Source organism: Carassius carassius, chromosome 27 (assembly GCF_963082965.1).
Source record: "Carassius carassius chromosome 27, fCarCar2.1, whole genome shotgun sequence".
NCBI lineage: Eukaryota > Metazoa > Chordata > Actinopteri > Cypriniformes > Cyprinidae > Carassius > Carassius carassius.
The window spans coordinates 3,080,400-3,101,317 of NC_081781.1; the positions used below are offsets into that span (position 1 = coordinate 3,080,400).

Below are 20,918 nucleotides of genomic sequence, written 5' to 3' on the forward strand. Positions count from 1 at the left end.
CATGATACAGTAGTGCTATGTACTTAGTTATAGTTATAGTTAGTACCATGGTGAAAATAAAGTTTAAGACAGATTTAAGAACATTTTGGGTTTCCTAAAGATCCTTTCTACAAACAGTTCAGTTTTCCCCCAATTGCTCTGGCTCAGTAAGTATATAGGTTCAGAGCAATTAGTTTTTTTCACACCAGTAAATTTTAACATACCGTAAAAATCTGTATCTAAAAGGCTCGGTGTGAAACAAAAGCATATAAACAAAACTGTTGGGAAAGAAACAAAAAAAGAAATAGAATAAATATGAAATTTGTAACCTAAAATGAACATTTGAGTTTACCACCATTATGAAAAAACATTGAACAAGTACTCACACGAGTCACAACATTGTGACATGCAATAGATTTGCAGTGAGAAAGAACCATTTCATTTCTTAGTGTGAAAAATATTTTAATAATTAAAAAAAAAACTTTTTGTGCATTGGAAAGTTTCAATATGGTATAAAGATACTGTGGAATAAAGAGAGAAAAGTATGATATTACCAGTATCTGAAGATAATAAATCAGAATACCCCACTTCCAAACTATCTGCAAACCACAAACTGTAAGAATCTCATTTTCTCGCTGGAATGAGTTCTGCTCTCATGTCCTGTGAGGTTTGAAGAATTTGGCTATTGTTTGTAAGTCATTGGGCAACATTTTCCCTAATGCAGCTGTAAACATGCAGAAACCTGCTGTGACTCAGACAAGCATGGCTAAGAGCTGCTGGAGGTTTTATTCCTTTATATCTGTCAGTGAGTCACTCCTGGAGCTCCATTTTCCTGTTTCCAAACCTTGCCGCTCAACGCCGCATGAATCTGGAATATTAGAGGAATTTCTCTGTGGTCAGATGTTTCTGATTCTATTTCATTGTGTGATCATTGCTCTCACTAAAAGCCAAGTGTGAGGAAAAAAATAAAATGTAGTTCTTCCAGTTTCTCATTCTAAGGGTTCTTCATATCTTTTGACTGGGTTTTAAGCTGTCCGACAAACTAGTTACACACACACACACACACACACACACACACACACAGACACACACACACACACACACAGAGGCGTTGCTGAGTGATGTAAGTGAATCTGATGCTATGTGAGTCACAGACAGTGGAGTTAAACATCTGGTTCTGTTAAATCCACCGGATGTCATTCAGAGTTTGAGTCACAGCATTCAAAATCTGTATAGAAAAAGTTAATAAAAATGGACCATGTTTAACTTTAATAAGTGAGACTTCCGGTGTCATTTGCTTCAGCTTACCTGTCCAAAAATACTTTGTTATACTGCTTGATATTTCAGACTGTTAGCCTATTTGTAATCAATTTGTAATAGTAACACTATAGCGCAAATAGTTTTACTGTTAACTGCACTTTGTCACTCATTCTCTTATTTAGCCTATATAGCAGTTAATGAAATGGAAGTCTCGCACATTTACAAATAGCTTACTCCTGCCTTGCAGAATATTATGTATTTATAATGTATTTATATTCATTAGTTTTCTAATGAATGCGTTTGTAAAAGCTCTTTTGCACAGTGTTTTCACAATTGTTCCTTGTTGTAAAGAGTGCCTTACAAACACTGCAGTTACACATCAAGCCATATATTGATTGAATACATGCAATGTCATTGTCTAAACGTTTTAAGGCAACAAATGTTGAATATCAAATTTCAAGATTTATTACTGCTAAGTGTCTCATCATGAGAAGAAGCATCTGTAGCTGACAGCCATCATTAAAGGCCTCACAATCAGCTATTTGTTCATTTCAGGGTGGATTGATTTCGTCCAAGATGTTTCACTAAGTGCTTTTGCTTCCTCTGATAGATGCACAAATCCTTCCCTCACTTGAAACCCAAGAGCTAGTCTGGTCATATTCTAGAGTCAAGCTCACTAAAGCTAATATTAGTGGCCTAAGCATTCTCTGTATGGGTCATAAATGGGAATATACATATAGCCAGGGATGAGACTTCTGTTTAATAATTTAGAATAGCGCAAATTAATTTGAAAAAAGAAAGCATTATGTAGAGCCTCTGGTGGCCAAAAATAAAACTATATACAACAAATCCACTAGATGGCGCTATTGATGTACGTTTAACCAACCCAAAACATGAATCTGCTTTTAATTAACCAGCAACACACGATACATGAAAGTTTGGAAACATTGCTATTTTTAATGTTTTTGAAAGAATTTTCTTCTGCTCATCAAGCCTGCATTTATTTGATCAAAAATACAGAAAAAAATAATATTGTGATATATTATTACAATTTAAAATAATTGTTTTTAAATTTATTATACTTTAAATTATCATTTATTTCTGTGATGCAAAGTTGAATTTTTAGGATCATTATCACATGATCCTTTAGAAATCATTATAATATGATGATTCATTATCAAAGTTGGAAACAGTTCTGCTGCTTAATATTTTTTCAGAACATGTGATACTTCTTTAGGATACTTTGATGAATAAAAAGTAAAAAAAAGAAATAAAAAAAAAGAAGCTATGTTTTTAAAATAAAAATATTTTGTAATAACAATATACACTACTGGTCAGTAATTCGGGGTAAGTAATTTTTTTTTTTTAATCAATACTTTTATTCAGCAAGGATGTGTTAAATTGATAAAAAGTGATAGTAAAGAAAATATATTATTAGAATATATATTATTAGAATTTTTTTTTTGTATAAATGCAGTTCTTTTTAACCTTGTATTCATCAAATATATTAGACAGCAGAACTGTTTCCAACACTCATAATAAATCAGAATATTAGAATGATTTCTAAATGATCATGTGATAGACTGGATGTTACATGTGACACTGAAGGCTGGAGGAATGATGCTGAAAATTCAACTTTGCATCACAGGAATAAATTATTTTTTTAAAGTATATTCAAAAAGAAAATTATTATTTTAAGTTGTAATAATATTTCACAATATTACTGTTTTTTTCTGTATTTTTGATCAAATAAATACAGGCTTGATGAGCAGAAGGAACTTCTTTCAAAAACATTAAAAATAGTAATTTTTCCAAACTTTTGGTCTGTACTATATATATATATATATATATATATATATATATATATATATATATATATATACATACAATTTGTATTTTAAGTAAAAAGTATATGCCTACATCCACTAAGTTTTTATATAAATTTATCTTACCAGCACACTACATTATAGGCTAATATTGTTCAGTCTTGAATAGTTGGCTGGATCTTTGGACTTTCTCCTTTTTCATCAGTGTTTGCACATTTTTTGCGTAAGTAAGCAGATATGATGGGTAAAAATGCTGATGAAAAAATTTAATAAATAGCCTTAGTGCGAGTTATAAATATATGAGCAATGAACTGAATAAAATAACGATGAACAATCAAATTTAAAAAGTAAATTACATTGTTAAGAATATGGTCATTATGGTTATTATAGCATTTTTTATTTATTTTTTAGCCTATATTTGTATTGCATTAATTAGCATTTTATCAAGCACTGATCTGATCCATATTTAATCTGACTGAACCACCATTAAACCATTTTTACTCCAAATCCCAAACATTTCTGGGGTCTTCCACAATGATCGCACTGATGCTGTGTGTGTGTGTGTATGTGTCTATATGTGTGTGTGTTAGAGTGTTACTATTTACGCCCTTTTTTAAACGATTTTGCCCTTGAAGGGGTTTATAAATATGAGTTGCTACTTTCTGGACATATCAACTTTATATACACACACATATATATATATATATATATATATATATATATATATATATATATATATATAATAGTTTAAACTATTTAAGGATGATTAAGTATGCATAAGATACAGAAGCTGTTAATGCATTACATCAATTTATTTCTAAAGTTGAATTAATTACATTTGAACACACATTTATTAAAGTTATTAATAGAAATTGAACAGAATCTTTAATTCAGAAACATCCTAACTCGGAATTCTGTTTACAAATAAAATCTCTAACCTAATAGCAAGTTTTTTTTTTTTTTCAAAAAGTAAAAAAAATGTATATTAAATTTCTGTAATATAGCAAAGCCATAATTGCTTAAAAAAATCTGTGTGCTTGTTTGTTGCGAGACCTGGCAACCCTGATGTATGTGTGTGTGTGTGTGTGTGTGTGTGTGTGTGTGTTAGGGCAGGGCTGCAGTGAAGCGCAGCTGATGTTTGTGATTCTCTTGTCAGACGCGTTTGTATTTCGGATCTTCTTGTATTTCGGTGGAAATCGGTGAGATATTTTGATCTTATGATTTCATCCATACGTGTTCATGACGGAACCGCCTTCATCTTTTATTCATTCGTGCAGACCGCAGAGATTTGCACCGGGACTGACACTATGCGCTCGGTAACCGGCTGATGCTGACATCTTCCATCATCCATCATCCTCATCTTAAACGGGAGTACTGCGCTCATTCGTGATCCATTCATCTCGCAGACGGGTTCAACATGTCCATGAAAGCAAAAAACGGCGAGGCGGTGAAGGTGGTGGTTCGGTGTCGCCCGCTCAACCGTAAAGAGGAATCGATGGGGTACGAGAATATCGTTCAGATGGATGTGAAACTGGGCCAGGTGGCCCTGCGGAACCCCAAGGCGGGTCTGGGAGAGCTGCTCAAGAGCTTCACGTTCGACGCGGTTTACGACGCTTGTTCCAAACAGAGCGATCTGTACGACGAGACGGTGCGACCGCTCATCGACTCGGTTCTGCGCGGCTTCAACGGCACCATCTTCGCGTACGGACAGACGGGAACCGGGAAGACGTACACCATGCAAGGCCAGTGGCTGGACGCCGAGCGCCGCGGCATCATCCCGAACTCGTTCGAGCACATCTTCACGCACATCTCGCGCTCTCAGAACCAGCAGTACCTGGTCCGGGCCTCTTATTTGGAGATCTACCAGGAGGAGATCCGTGACCTGCTCACCAAAGACCACAGCAAGAAGCTGGAGCTGAAGGAGAGCGCCGACTCAGGGGTCTACATCAAAGATCTGTCCTCCTTCGTCACCAAGAACGTGAAGGAGATCGAGCATGTGATGAATGTTGGGAACCAGAGCAGATCTGTGGGCTTTACCAACATGAACGAGCACAGCTCGAGGTCTCATGCTATCTTTATCATCACGGTGGAGTGCAGCCAGCTTGGGCCGGATGGACAGAACCATATTCGTGTTGGCAAACTCAACCTGGTTGACCTGGCTGGCAGCGAGCGACAGACCAAGACTGGCGTCCAAGGAGAACGTCTGAAGGAGGCCACCAAGATCAACCTGTCCCTCTCCGCTCTGGGAAATGTAATCTCTGCGTTGGTGGACGGACGAAGTTCTCACGTTCCCTACCGTGACTCTAAACTCACACGGTTGCTGCAGGACTCATTGGGTGGAAACGCCAAGACAATCATGGTGGCCACGTTGGGACCGGCCTCCTACAATTACGAGGAGACCTTGACCACCTTGCGTTATGCCAACCGTGCCAAGAACATCAAGAACAAGCCTCGTGTCAACGAAGACCCAAAAGACGCCCTCCTGAGGGAGTTCCAGGAGGAGATCGCCCGGCTGAAAGCGCAGCTGGATAAACGCGGCATGCTCACCAAGAGGAAGAGGAGGAGCAGGAGACTGAGGAAGATCGGAGATGGTGGCGAGGTAGAAGAGGGAGAGGAGGATGATGTTGAAGATGAGGAGGAGGAGGAGGAGGAAACCGTGGAGAAGGAGGCACATGAATACATGAAGGAGCAGCAGGAGAAGCTGGAGAGAGAGAAGGAGGCCATCAGAGATGATCATTCACTGGTGGCCGAGGAGAAACAGAGACTCCTGGAGGAGAAAGAGAGGATGATGAGACATCTGAAGAAGGAGCAGGAGGCCACAGATCTTCTCACAGCCAAGTTTAAGGTGAGTAAGATTGTGTGTGTGGTGTTTATGGTTGTTTCAGGTTCCATTAATGTGTAGAATTTTTTATTTTTTATTATTTAAAATCCCATGCTACGTGTACTGTGTTAACCTAACTGAGACTTGTTATAGCACTTATATATCATTGCTCTTTTTGTTGTTTTTGATTGCTTCCACTGTCCTCATCTGTAAGTCGCTTTGGATAAAAGCGTCTGCTAAATGAATAAATGTAAATGTAATAAATGAATGAGTTTAAAGTGAATGAAATTTGAAACTTCTTAAACGATTAAAAGTTATTTATATACAGTTATTCATTAATATGGTGACAGGATCCATGTGTTTGATCTCTGCTGTCACGTCACAGTTCAACACAAGACCATAGCTGCTTTATTCAAAACAGTTTGATTTTTAATTCCCACAGATGCTGTCAGGTTATAGAGAAGTGTATTTAATAACGGGGTACAGATCTAATGGACTCAGTCACAGACGGCTGATGGTGGACAGCATGACCTGCTGTGCTCAGCCAATCATGTGATCTCGTTGATTCTTGGTCATCATTAAGCCAATCAAAACACAGTAGGCAGGCAGAGATTCTTTACACTGTCTGGAGTAAAAGCATTGATTACAGTTAACATGCTAACACTAGTAATGGTCTGATTCCCATCATCAGTTTCTGCGTGTCAGGGTTATCATCATTAACTAAAACTATAAAAAAAAATATATATATATACACACACACACACAATTTTTAAACTATAATGCATCAACTATTTGAATGAACTGTTTTAATAAAACTATATTTTATATTGTATCTTTTAAATAAACATCAACTGAAATAAAAAAACTTAAACTTATTAATTTCATCTGGTTTCAAAGATGCAACTAAATTTCTAAAACTTTAACTAAAATTAAAAGTGAAATGGCAAATATAAAAATATGATCGACTAAAAAATAATGCAAAAAATGTAAACTTAAAAGCTGTATAAACATTAAAAAACATAAAAATTATAAAAAAATAATAAAATTCGCCTTTAAAATTAAAACAAAAACAGAAAGAAAAAATGATATAATAGTTCTATATAAAAACTATAATAGTACATTAATCATAAAATAACCCTGTGTGTTCTCTGTAGTAGTCATGTGACCTGATGCATCTTGTGATGATGTAACGCATGACATCATGTCTTCACATGTACTGGAGTGTTTGTGACGGCACTGCAGGCTGCTGGAAGTAGCTCTTCATTTTTAAATGAGAGGTGTTTGCTGAGGTTCTGGCCATATGCAGGAGGAGAGAGGGGCTTCAGATTTATAAATAACTCTGATCATTGGTGGGTCATTTCCTGACAGGTGATGATTCATCACGACCTCATCCTGTTCCCTGCGCTGAGCCAATCCCATCACTCGATCTCAAACAATAACAGCAACAGGAAATATATCACTGCAGGCCTGATTACAAACACAACGGCTGTGTTCACAATCACATACTACCTGTATAGTGTATACTAAATGTGACCCTGGAGCACAAAACCAGTCTTAAGGCGCTGGGGTATATTTTGAGCAATAGCCAAAAAAACATTGTATGGGTTTTCTTTTATGCCAAAAATCATTAGTATATTAAGAAAAGATCATGTTCCATGAAGATATTTTGTAAATTTAATTTTTGATTAGTCATATGCATTGCTAAGAATTCATTTGGACAACTTTAAAGGCAATTTTCTCAGTATTTTTTATTTTTTTGCATCCTCAGATTCCAGATTTTCAAATAGTTGTATCTTGGCCAAATATTGTCCAATCCTAATAAACCATACATCAATGGAAAGTGCATTAATTCAGCTGATGCAGAAGATGTATAAGACTGGTTTTGTGGTCCAGAGTTACATATATATTTGCGTATACTATGGACAGTGTATGTGCTGCTCACATAGTATTATTAGTATAGTGTCATTCCAAATTTAGCTCATGACTCAGTTTTTGCCCCAGATTTGTTGTGCTGCTGCAGTGAATTGAGTGTTTAATTGTGAATCCCCAACGCTCATGTGCCTGTTTTACCTGAGGAACAGACTAAACCACTTCACACACACATTTAGCCCTTAATGCCTGTTTACACAACTGTCTTCTAGTTTAATTATAGTGTCATTTAAAGAAAGGACGTGGGGGCGAGACAGACAGTCAGACAGGAAGAGACAATTATATAGTGTCTTTTGGATTGTTTGTGTCTGTGACTGATATAATGTTGTGTAATATTAGTATAATCATACTGTTTTTACAGTGTGTAGAATATATACCAGTGTTACTATTGTCTAACTACTCAAATTAATAAATAAAAAACTCAGTAAAGATGAAATAAAATAAATGAAAGCTAAACAGAAATATGAAAAAAAAGAGAAAAGAACATAAGATCAATGTTTATTGAAATTAATTTTAAAATGAAAACTGAAAATATACAAATCATTTTTGGATACATGGAATCCCCAGATGATGGATTAAAAATGCAGCTGAATGCCACTTGCTGAATTTAAAATTCAACATAATTGTTTCACAATATATTGTTATATAATGAATGCTAGTATTCAGTTCCAAACATAGTCTGTGCGTGTTGACGGTAAACTCAGTCATTGGCCTTCTCCCAGCATGCTTTGCTGAAATATTGATGTGTTAGCGTCTATGTGCTGGTGGGCGGAGCTTCCCTTCAGAGCTTCTGGCCAATAAATTCCTCAGCAGTGTGAATAGATAATGAGCCAGACTGGTCCTGAGCTCTGTTGCCGTGGTGACGGGAGAGTGGGGGGTCTGGATGGAAAGGTCTCTGTTAAACGAGAGCATCTTCACTGCTGTGTGTGTGTGTGTGTGTGTGTGTGTGATGACGGAGCGTCCAGCTGATGCTTCCCCGGAGGCCAGCGTCTATTTTAAACCATCTCTCTGTTTCTCTCTCTATTCTGTATCTTTTTTCCATCACTACTGTAACAGTATACTGTATACTATATACAAGACAAAATATTACTCAAGCCTCTAGATATGAGTGTGTAAAGAGTTTAGCACTCTTTTATTTATGTTTAACATTTTTATATATATTTTATACTCATTTCATAATTTTACATAAATTGTTCAGTTACTAACATTACTACTTTGAAAATAACAAAAATAAATTAAAGTTAAATAGACATAATGACAATAATAAGTAAACTAAAAAAATGACAGACTAAAATCTAAAATGATAACTAAAAATATATATATAAAACAAAAACAAATGTAAAATATGAATGACTTCTTTTAAGACCTGGGTGTGTAAAGGGTTTTGCACCAATAAGTTTTTTTTTTTTTTTTTTGTGAATTAAATGTATTATATTTTAATTGTTGTAGTTATAACATCATCATAGTTAAATATAAATGTTTAAAATAAAATAAAATAAATGACAAAAGCACATAAAAAGTGCAAAATAAAAATATTATATATTTATTATATATTTATTATATTATTATATATATATATAATGCACCACATTTCTTTAAATATTTATTTTTTATTTTTTGTGAATTAAATGTATTATCATTTAATCGTATACTGACATTACTAAACCTAAGTTAAATAGAAATATGAAAAACTAAAACAAAAGACAAAACACAAATAACGAAAAGTCTAAAATTCAAATAAAAAATAATATATTATTAAAAAAGCTCATTCAAATTATGAATTAATAACATTTTATTTTCAGGACCAGTTAGGTGCATTGGGCCAAATTTTACACCTAATTAATATTCATTACCATGATGATAAGATTATAATATATGTGTGTGTATTATATGTATTATAGTTCCATTGCTTGTTTTATTTTTTTTATTGACTGTTAATCTGTTGGTCACACCGCAAAGTATAAGTTGTACTAGTCTAAGTAAAACTGCTTTAAGCTCAGTTACACACCTTATTAATATTAATAACTATGCTGATAAGGTTTGTAATTGTCTCCGCCCCTCTGCTTGACTGTACATTATTCCAAGAAGGTTTTGGTTTCATCCATGGGACAAAAAGCCCATTCTCTCCATCTTTCCATGTCTCTGCGTTAGCTGTCCTCCCTATCCCTCGGTTCCAGTCCCGTGTTCACAGAGAGAGACAGAGAGAGATGGACTGTGTGTGTAAATCAGAGGGACGTGTTCTGTGGAGTCTGATGGGTTCTGACAGGCTGTTTTAGATGTTATGAGTTGGTTTGACGGGCCGTGCAGTTCAGCTGTAGTTCTGGGCTCAGGCTTTGTTCTTGTTTCTGTTGTGGTTCTTTGACAATAATCTTTGTGTGTCACTAAAGCCGCGAGCTGCTGCCGTCCACAAAGAGAGCTCTGTGTGTCGAGTGGGGGAGGAGATTCAGAGCTGATTTTCATCATGCCTTCCAAAAGCTCGTTCACACTCACAGCCATTTGTAGCAAGAAAGAAACCAGAAGTTGTCCGTTATCAAAGAGAGTTGGTGATTTCAGGCCACTCCATTGACAGCAATCGCTTGTGATGCAACAAAATTGAGCAGTTTTGTATTTGTGAAGCATAACACCTAGAAGCCCCGCCCACAACCAATCTCATTGGTTCAAAGTTCCATTTGATTAAACATATTATAAGATATTATATACTACTTTAAAAAAATATTTTATTTTATATTACTTATTAATTGTTGAATATAAAAGAGTCAAATATAAATATTTTTTAAAATGCAAAAACAAAAAAGGCAAAGTACATGTAATCAAAATAAAAAATGAAAATTTATGAATTGTTTATTTATTTTAATTTATAAAATATAGAAATGTATAACTGAAAAAAATAAGTTGAATAGAAATATAAAAAAATACATTTCATTACATTTTCTTGAATTTATATATATATATATATATATATATATACACAGTACAGACCAAAAGTTTGGAAAGAATACTATTTTTAATGTTTTTGAAAGAAGTTTCTTCTGCTCATCAAGCCTGCATTTATTTGATCAAAAATACAGAAAAAAAAATGTAATTTGTGATATATTATTACAATTTAAAATAATTGTTTTTAAATTTATTATACTTTAAATTATCATTTATTTCTGTGATGCAAAGCTGAATTTTTAGGATCATTATCACATGATTCTTCAGAAATCATTATAATATGATGATTCATTATCAAAGTTGGAAACAGTTTTGCTGCTTAATATTTTTTCAGAACATGTGATACTTTTTTAGGATACTTTGATGAATAAAAAGTAAAAAAAAAAAAAAAAAAAAAAGCTATGTTTTTAAAATATCAATATTTTGTAATAACAATATACACTACTGTTCAGTAATTTGGGGTCAGTAATTTTTTTTCTTTCTTTTTTTTAAAATAAAATCAATACTTTTATTCAGCAAGGATGTGTTAAATTGATAAAAAGTGATAGTAAAGAAAATATATTATTAGAATATATATTATTAGATTTTATTTTTATTTTTTTAATAAATGCAGTTTTTAAACTTGTATTCATCAAATATATTAGACAGCAGAACTGTTTCCAACACTCATAATAAATCAGAATATTAGAATGATTTCTAAATGATCATGTGATAGACTGGATGTTACATGTGACACTGAAGGCTGGAGTAATGATGCTGAAAATTCAGCTTTTTATCACAAGAATAAATTATTTTTTTTAAGTATATTCAAATAGAAAACTATTATTTTAAGTTGTAATAATATTTCACAATATTACTGTTTTTTTGATCAAATAAATACAGGCTTGATGAGCAGAAGAAACTTCTTTCAAAAACATTAAAAATAGTAATGTTTCCAAACTTTTGGTCTGTACTGTATATATTGTAAATTACATGTATTAAATTGTAACTGTTTTGGTACCAAAAAAAAAAAAAAGACAAAAGCACTTAATAATAATTACTTCCATTTAAACAGATTTTATTTCATTTATTTCATCTACAATTTTCATAGTCATGAAAATAAAGAAAACTCGGTAGCACTTTATTTTACAGTCCTGTTCCTCATGTACATGCTATGTACTTACTATAGTAATTTACAATAACTATGTAATAACTAGTTACTAACCCTGAACTTTCCCCTAAACCTAACCCTACCCCATGTAGTTACCTTGTATTACCAGAACTTTCTTAGATAAATACATGGTAAGTACACTATAAGTAGATGTAAGTACACGTACTGTAAAATAAAGTGCAACCGAAAACTCTTTAAATGAGAAGGTGTCCAAACTTTTGGACTGTACTGTATATATAAAGAAAACACATAACAGAATTAATAATAGTACAACGGAAAAAAATACTAAAAATATTAATTACTTCTGTTTGGGTACTGAGTGTCTGCTGAAGGGTTTAGTTCTTTTTTTTTTCCTTAAGAAATTGTTAATTGCTTTTATTATATTTAAATTGTTTTAGTATCAATAAAAAAAACTACAAATTTAAAAATAAATATATAAAAAAGACAAAAGCACATTAAATGACTAAAACTTTTGAACAGCAGAGTATATAAAATGCAAAATAAGTGTCTGTAGTCATTATAATTAGCTTTATATAAAAGCAGCTGAGGTGATTTGATATATCCTAATGAATGTGACCTCTACATGTGATCCGCTGCTGATGTTGATGGTTTCTTGTGGTTGCCAGGCGATGGAGAGCAAGCTTCTGGTTGGTGGGAAGAACATTATTGATCACACTAATGAGCAACAGAAGATGCTTGAACAGAAAAGACACGAGATTGCAGAACAGGTAACACACACTCCACCTTCAGCATCCATATGTGCTTGTGTACAACACATAACTGAGTGTGTGCATCTGTGTGTCTCCAGACACGCAGAGAGAGAGAAATACAGCAGCAAGTGTTGGCTCAGGATGAAGAGACGCTAGAACTCAGAGAAACATTCTCCTCACTGCAACAGGAAGTGGAAGCAAAGACTAAGAAACTCAAAAAGGTGAGATACACACTTACACACACACACACATACACACCTGGAGAGAGGTGAAGCACGGTGTTGGCGTCACATTTAGAGATTGTAATGAAGAGAAGGTCCTTGTTTTAGGACCAGTGGTTCCCAATATTAAGTAATTCTGAGATGCTTCATCTCATTTGATAATTATTTATTTTTATTTGGAACTTTATTCATACAAAGCAAAAGATTAATAACAGATTAATAACAAATCTAAACTGGTTTTCTTCACAGATAAATAGCTAATGGAGTATAAACTGTATATTAAGGGGTCAGTAATATGTATTATTTTAGTATTATTCACTGTAAACAATAAAAACCTCTCCAACTTAATATTTTCTAGTGACTGGTCACATCTAAATTTTTCAGTTGGCCTAATTAAATTTATGAAATTCAATTTACACAAATTCAATTTGGCCAACTGAAATATTTAGATGTGATCAGCAATTCACACAAATTCAGTTAGGCCTACTGAAAAATGTAGATGTGATCAGTCAATAGAACATTTTGAGTTGGAGAGGTCTGACATTTTTTACAGTGTTGAGATAATATTATAGTTTTTATTATATTATTTATTTTTGTTATTTTTATTATTTGTCAAAGTTTTAGTAAATTTGTTGTTTATTTATTATTATTTTTAAATATGTCTATATAGTTTTTCATTAATTTTATGTCAGTTTTACTTTATTATTTATTTTAGTACATCAAGATAAACTAGATAACAAAAGCAATAGATAACAATATAGGAGTTTAACAATAGAAGCATAACAACAGGAGTTTTGTTTCTGTTCATGTTTATTTTATTTCAAGACAACAAGAATATTTGTTTTTGGTTTTAGTTTTAGTTAAATCTAATAAACCCGTTTTTTGTAAATGCATGCATTAAATTGACCAAAAATGTCAGTAAACACATTTGCAATGGTATAAAAGATCTCTGTTTCAAATAAATGCTAAATAAACTTTCTATTCATCAAAAAATCCTGAAAATAAAGTATTACGGTTTCTACAAAAATATTAAGCAGCACAACTGTTTTCAACATTATTATAATCAGAAATGTTTCTTGAGCAGTATATTAGAATGATTTCTGAAGGATCATGTGACTCTGAAGACTGGAGGAATGATGCTGAAAATACACAGCTGCGCATCACAGAAATAAATCACACAATACAATATATTCACATAGAAAACACTTATTTTAAATAATAATAATATTATAATATTTTAGAATATAATATTTTAAGTAATAATATTTTTTATAAGAATACTACTTTTACTGTATTTTTAATCAAATAAATGCAGACTTGGTGAGTATAAGAGGCGTATTATAAAAATATGAAATCTGTTCATCGTCATACATTAGACTCATTTGAATGAGACTTTAGCAACCAGTGAACAGACTGACAACAAAAAGACGTGTAACATCTCTGAGTTCCCTAACTCCTGTTCCTCTTGCTCCCCCCTTAATTCTGTACCTTTGACCTTTGACCCCTGGATCACCCCTGACCCCACTCCCTGTGAAAATAAAACACCTTTTATCAGTACAAGAAGGTTAGTTTGTTCTACACTTGCTCGGTTGCTGACTGTCAGGGTCTACGAGGCTAATGCTAAATGCTAGTTTTGGCATTAAAGCATTATGAAAAGCACAAACGCTTTCACAGCAACTAATTCTAGCCAACCCTCTTTAATCTTCATGGCTACTGCTGGCATGCTAACCACCAAAACCCTCCTCCTGAAGCTCTGATGACTTCAGAGATTCATTCTCAATAGCAGACAGGCCAAACAGAACTGAGCTCCACTGTCCCCATATTAATCTGTCAGAACACATCACTTCCTGTTGGGTTCTAAACATGGAATAACTGGTTTGATGTTCAAATGAAACATAACCAGCTGCCTGAAAGTCCTTTAGAGCCTTAACATTCTCCTTACTTACTTGACCTTTAACCCCTGCTAACCTCTCACACTAACACTGAGCACTGAGTGACTGCACGAGAGTGATGATGATGATGATGAAGGATGGATGATGATGATAAAGCATGGAAGGATGATGAAGGAAGGAAGGATAAATGAATGGATGGATGATGATAAAGGATGGAAGGATGAAGAAGATGAATAGATGGATGGATGATGATTATGAAGTATGGATGAATGAGTGATGATTATGAATGATGGATGATGATGAAACTTGGATGGATGGATGATGATGCTAAAGGATGGATGAATAGATGAAGATCATTGGATGGATGGATGAATGGATAGATGAAGAAGATGGATGGGTGATTATGATGATGATGATGAAGGATGGATGGATGGATAGATGGTTGGTAGAAGAAGAAGATGGATGGATGGATGATTATGATGAAGGATGGATGGATGATTGACGAAATGAAGGATGGATGGATGGATGATGATGAAGGATGGATGATAGATGAAGATCATTGGATGGATGGATGGATGGATGAATGGATAGATGAAGAAGATGGATGGGTGATTATGATGATGATAATGATGAAGGATGGATGAATGGATAGATGGTTGGTAGAAGAAGAAGATGGATGGATGATTATGATGAAGGATGGATGGATGACGATATGAAGGATGGATGGATGGATGACGATATGAAGGATGGATGATGATGAAGGATGGATGATAGATGAAGATCATTGGATGGATGGATGGATGGATGGATGGATAGATGAAGAAGATGGATGGGTGATTATGATGATGATGAAGGATGGATGGATGACGAAATGAAGGATGGATGGATGATGATGATGAAGGATGGATAGATGAAGATCATTGGATGGATGGAGAAGAAGAAGATAGATGAAGAAGATGGATGATAATGATGGCTGGATGAATGATTGATGATAACTATGAATGGATGGATGATGATGATGAAGGTTGGACAGATGATAATAGTGATGATGGGTGGATGATGATGATGATGAGCACACATTCTCTCTCTCTCTCTCTGTGTGTGTGTTCAGCTGTATGCGAAGCTTCAGTCTCTGAAGGCAGACATTCAGGATGTGAATGATGAGCATGTGAGGAGCCGACAGGAGCTGGAGCAAACACAGAATGAACTGACCAGAGAACTCAAATTCAAGTGAGACTGAGCATCATTTATTTGATCTGTGCATGGTTTTACCACGGCTTACGTTTAAGAACAATCACACAGCTGCATGAATGTCGGCAGTGTCCACAGCTAATGTGTCTGTGTCTCTGCAGATATCTGATTATAGAGAACTTTATACCTCCTGAAGAGAAGAATAAAATCATGAACAGACTTCAGTTTGATGCTGAAGAAGACCAGTGGAAGTTTCAGCCCCTCGTTCCTGCAGAGAAGTGAGTGAACCTCCATCTATACATGTGATGCATCAGATACTAATACTTTATATTCACTGCTTTCCAAATTTTAGAGTAATAGTAAAGTCATCAAAATGATTGAATAGAACAAATTTAATTTTGTAACAAAATGTATACATAGGCACAATTTTTTGAATCTTTAGAACAAAAGATCTTCTGTTCCTGGAAAACATAATTACCATGGTACGTACTTGGTATTTCACAGAATACCATAGTATTATACCATAGTACTTCAAGTGGAACAATGATTTTTATTATAAGTTTATTTATTATAGGGGTTGATTATCGTTAACAAAAACCATAAAAAAATATATAAATGTTAACTGAAATTAAATATATATTTAAAAAACTTTAGTTTTTCATGGCAACATTTCTATTTAAAAAAACATATATATATATATATATATATATATATATATATATATATATATATATATAAAAAGACAATAACATTTTTTATTTTAACTAAAATTAAAATCAGAAAATATAAAAATAGCATCTAGTCACAAAACTATTTCAGTGATACTAAACGGACCTGACATTGTGTTTTCCTGAGCAGAACAGCTCAGATACTGAAGTGAAGGTGATGTTCTGCTCTGTTTTCTGTGTTCACACAGTAAATTCACACAGATGAAGAGAAGACCCGCCTCCGCTGTGGGATACAAGCGACCAATCAGCCAGTTCGCCAGAGTTGCCATAGCGATGGGAGCTCATTCCAGATACAGGGTATGTTTATGGAGAGAGAAACGGAAGTGTAGGAAGAAAAAGTGGAATGTGGCCAGAGGATGTCAAATCAAATGCTTGAAATTATTCATGTTCTGGTTTGTGTGATTATGTCCAATCCAAATATATGTTGAGGATGTTATTTATAAACATAAAGACAGAAACAGTAATTAAGAAAATGATTTTTTTTGCAGTAGGCAGTTTTATGAAGTAGTGCTTGTGTCTTTCATCCCTCATGTTCCTCTTTAGGCAGAGAATATAATGGTTCTGGAGCTGGACTTGACTCCCCCTGTCGTGTTTCAACTGGACCTCCCAAGGTCTGGATCAGAGGTGGAACAGTCCCGAGACGTTCTGTTGGACAACAGCAGCTACAGAGAGAAATCAGCGGCCGGACGGGTCCGTAAATCTCAGTCATGGTCAGTAAAAGATTTAACAATCATTACACACACACACACACAAATATATAAATAAATAAATATATATATATATATATATATATATATAAGAATTAAAAAAATTTCAAATATAAGTTTTACATAAAAAAAATTATATACTATTTTAATATATATACATATATATATATATATATACTGTATATAAAAATTGTATTTGAAAATATATTTAATTTAATGTAATAATAATTTAAAAATTAATATATATTCAAAAACTATATATAATATAACAAATAATAAATATTATTAATGTAAATAGATATATATATAAAGATATAAAAAGATAAATATTTCATTATACACACACACACACACACACACACAGTATCTACTGTATATAAAAAGTATATTTGAATATATATCAAAAATATTTAAATAGTTAAATACATTTAAATGTAGTTTAATAATAACTTTATATACATTATGTTATGTTTATGTTAATAAATAAAATATCTAATTGTTTTAAAAATAATTTCTAATATTTAATATAATTAAATATAACTTCATAATAATTATTTATTTTATAAATATATAAATATAATATGCTATAAATAAATATTTATCTTAAATGATTTGTGTTTATGATTAGATAAAATTGGGATTATAGTGCAATATGGTCCATAGGGTAATCCAAGATTAACTCATAATCTCTATAACATAGTGCTCGTGTACATAGTTGAATCTCAGTACAGATTTCTCAAATACAAGCTATTTTTGGAAATAAATATGTATGTGTGTATTTCTCATACCATTTACTACTATACAATGCAGTGTGAAAGTCTGAAATTTTTCCTCAAGTGACAGTATCCATGTTTACAGCATTCGACACCAACAAATACATTTAATCTACACAATACAAAAACATCACTGATTATGCATTACACTTACATAAGTATTACATTACATATCTACATTACATTTAAGGCTAAGACATCCTGCATTACATATACTATACGTTTAAAGGGTTCATATGATGCTTTTTTAAAGAACTTATTTTATGTATTTGGACTAACAGAATATGCTGACATGCATTAATGTTCAGAAAACACATTATATTTCAAATACTGTACATTATTGTTGGTCCTCTATGCCCTGCCTCTCTCAAACACGTCGTTTTCTACAAAATCCCTCCTTCCAAACAAAGGAAAAGTTGAAATCGCATCATATGACCCCTTTAATTCTACACCCTACACTTTACCGAACCTTCACCTCTTATACTCTTGGTTTTTGAATAATTGTCTTTTTCAACTCGAGGATAGCCTGATGCACAAATGAATGCTTTAGCCTCACTCTGTTGAAACTTGGGACTCTTTACCTCCGATTTGATGGAAATAAGTCAAACTCGTTAAGCAGGACATGATTACAAATCAGCTACTATTACTATACTATACTGTCTGAATTAATCTCCCATTTCCAGGTGAATTGCAATTTAAATCTATTTCTTGGCTTTTAATTTGATTGGACTGCCAAAATAAAGATGTTTTGACTAGAAATTGTATTTAAAAATAAAACAAAAATGCCTTGATGCTGCTTCTAGCTGCATTAACCAAGCTCTTAATAAGACCACAGTGTTGCATAATTCACTTTAAATTACTCCAAACTATTTTAAAACAATAGTAGCACATTCAGCCTCTTATAGTAGGTCATAGGTATTCTTTGCATACTACATCTACTCAAACTGCTGTCGGTCCCAAGATAACGACATTATGTGTTCGCAGGTGTCAGTCTCAGCAAGTTGTTTCCTCCTCAAGCTCCGCCCTCTCTCTGGCATCCTCAGGGTCCCACAGCTTGCCACACCCACAGAGCATCACCATGGCCACAGCCAAGAAATGAGACTAGGAATTACCGTATTTCCGCCCCCGTAAAGGATAAACAATAGTCAATCAATCCTACATAGACCAAGGAAGACGGGGGAGAGGAACCGTCTGTCATTATTAACCAAGGCTGAAGCGATCAAAGCTCCAACTAGATGAAAACCTGCCCGCGATCTGATGAAGCAGGACAAACCGTGAACGCGGGGCTATACCCACAACTCATCAGGACCAATGAAACGATCAATATTAGTAAAATGATTCGCCCTTTCTCTCTCTCTTGCTCTCTGCTCCTCAGGACTTTAATAACTACTATCAACAGCACTGAATAACATCGCCTTACCTGACACCTGAGGCTCATTAAGCTAGTTATTTTAATTAATTTTGCTGCTTCCAAAACCGCTGGTCAACCTCAGTGTGTTTGTACTGTCCTGCACAGGTCTGAACCAGGAGTAGAGCCACACACACCTCGAATGATGGAAGCCAAAACGGACGGGGCTTTGTGATCGCTCATCCTGAGCTTTGAAGATGAGAGCTGAGAGACGTCTCTCTTTCTATCTGCATGTCTTACTGTACCTGTGTGTCTGTGTGAATCTGATCAGGGGTCTGGATGGGAGGCGGGCGGCTGATTGGCTGGAGGAAGGATCGACAGGGTTCCCACGGACTCATGGAAAACCTGGAAATGTCAGGGAATGCGTTTGGTTTTCCAGGCCTGGAAAAGTCATGGAAATGAATAGAATGTTAGTTGTGGAGATATAATTTGTGCAGTTTTAAAAATATAAATATACACATAAATTAATATAAAAACATTGAAACAGAATTGTAAAATAAAATAAAAAAATATTATAAAACAATGACAACAGCTGTCATAATAATGTATTACATATATATAGAGTCAATAAGTTTGTTTTTGTCAAAAGTTTTTGAAATGCAAGGCTGCATTTATTTGATCAAAAGTGGAATATTATGAAATATTACTACACTTTAAATTAATAAAAAAAAAAACATTTATTATTGTTGTTGTTGTTATTATAGTTTTCATTATTATAATTATTTATGTTAAAAACAGTTGTGATGCTTCATATTTTTGTGGAAACCATGATGCTTTTTTCAGGGTACTTTAATGAATAGAATGTTCAAAAGAAGAGCATTTATTTGTTATAGAATTTTTCTTTTAACATTATAAACGTCTTTACTGTCACATTTGATCAATGTAATGCATCCTTGCTGAATAAAAGTATTAATTTCTTTTTTTTAATATATATATATATATATATATATATATATATATATATATATACAGTATATATATATACAGTATATATATATATGTGTATAAAGGTGAAAAGGTGTGGGAACCCTTGCTCTAGAAGAACCTGTGCTCTAGAATAGTCTGTATAGAGAGAACAGAGCATGTACTATATGAGCTGGGCTTTGCTTAGACCTTTAAACCACTGCACTAACTTAAAGCAATGAGACGGAATAGACAAAAACATTCATACACACACATATGCCTTGCTTACTTGATTTCCTCAAAGCAGCAGCCAGAAGCCCCTCTCCTGTAATTATGAACATATGTGGAGTTTTGTTATGTACAGGAGATTAGTGTGTTCATGTGTGTCACTGTGTGTTACTGGATCTTGAGATGCTCTCACTGGATGGAATTAAAGGAGCAGTTCTCTGGCAAAAGATGATTATTTTTGTGAAAGTTTCTCTTTTT

General features: G+C 33.7%; 1 protein-coding gene across 1 annotated transcript; it reads left to right on the forward strand.

Moving 5' to 3' along the window:
* Positions 1-4,141: 4,141 nt before the first annotated feature.
* LOC132106445 (kinesin-like protein KIF3C) lies at positions 4,142-20,044 on the forward strand. Its single transcript, XM_059512123.1, has 9 exons — positions 4,142-4,264; positions 4,343-5,910; positions 12,526-12,627; positions 12,708-12,830; positions 15,834-15,952; positions 16,075-16,191; positions 16,830-16,938; positions 17,185-17,351; positions 19,106-20,044. Exons 2-9 carry the CDS (start codon positions 4,483-4,485, stop codon positions 19,218-19,220), a joined length of 2,280 nt encoding a protein of 759 aa, XP_059368106.1. The 5' UTR covers positions 4,142-4,264; positions 4,343-4,482; the 3' UTR covers positions 19,221-20,044.
* Positions 20,045-20,918: the final 874 nt, after the last annotated feature.

Excerpts from the sequence above, each read along its gene's own strand:
- LOC132106445 (XM_059512123.1), top strand. The coding sequence starts at position 4,483 with ATGTCCATGAAAGCAAAAAACGGCGAGGCGGTGAAGGTGGTGGTTCGG. Across the intron at positions 5,911-12,525 it reads TTCTCACAGCCAAGTTTAAG|GCGATGGAGAGCAAGCTTCT; the intron begins GTGAGTAAGATT and ends TGTGGTTGCCAG. Across the intron at positions 16,939-17,184 it reads GAGCTCATTCCAGATACAGG|GCAGAGAATATAATGGTTCT; the intron begins GTATGTTTATGG and ends GTTCCTCTTTAG.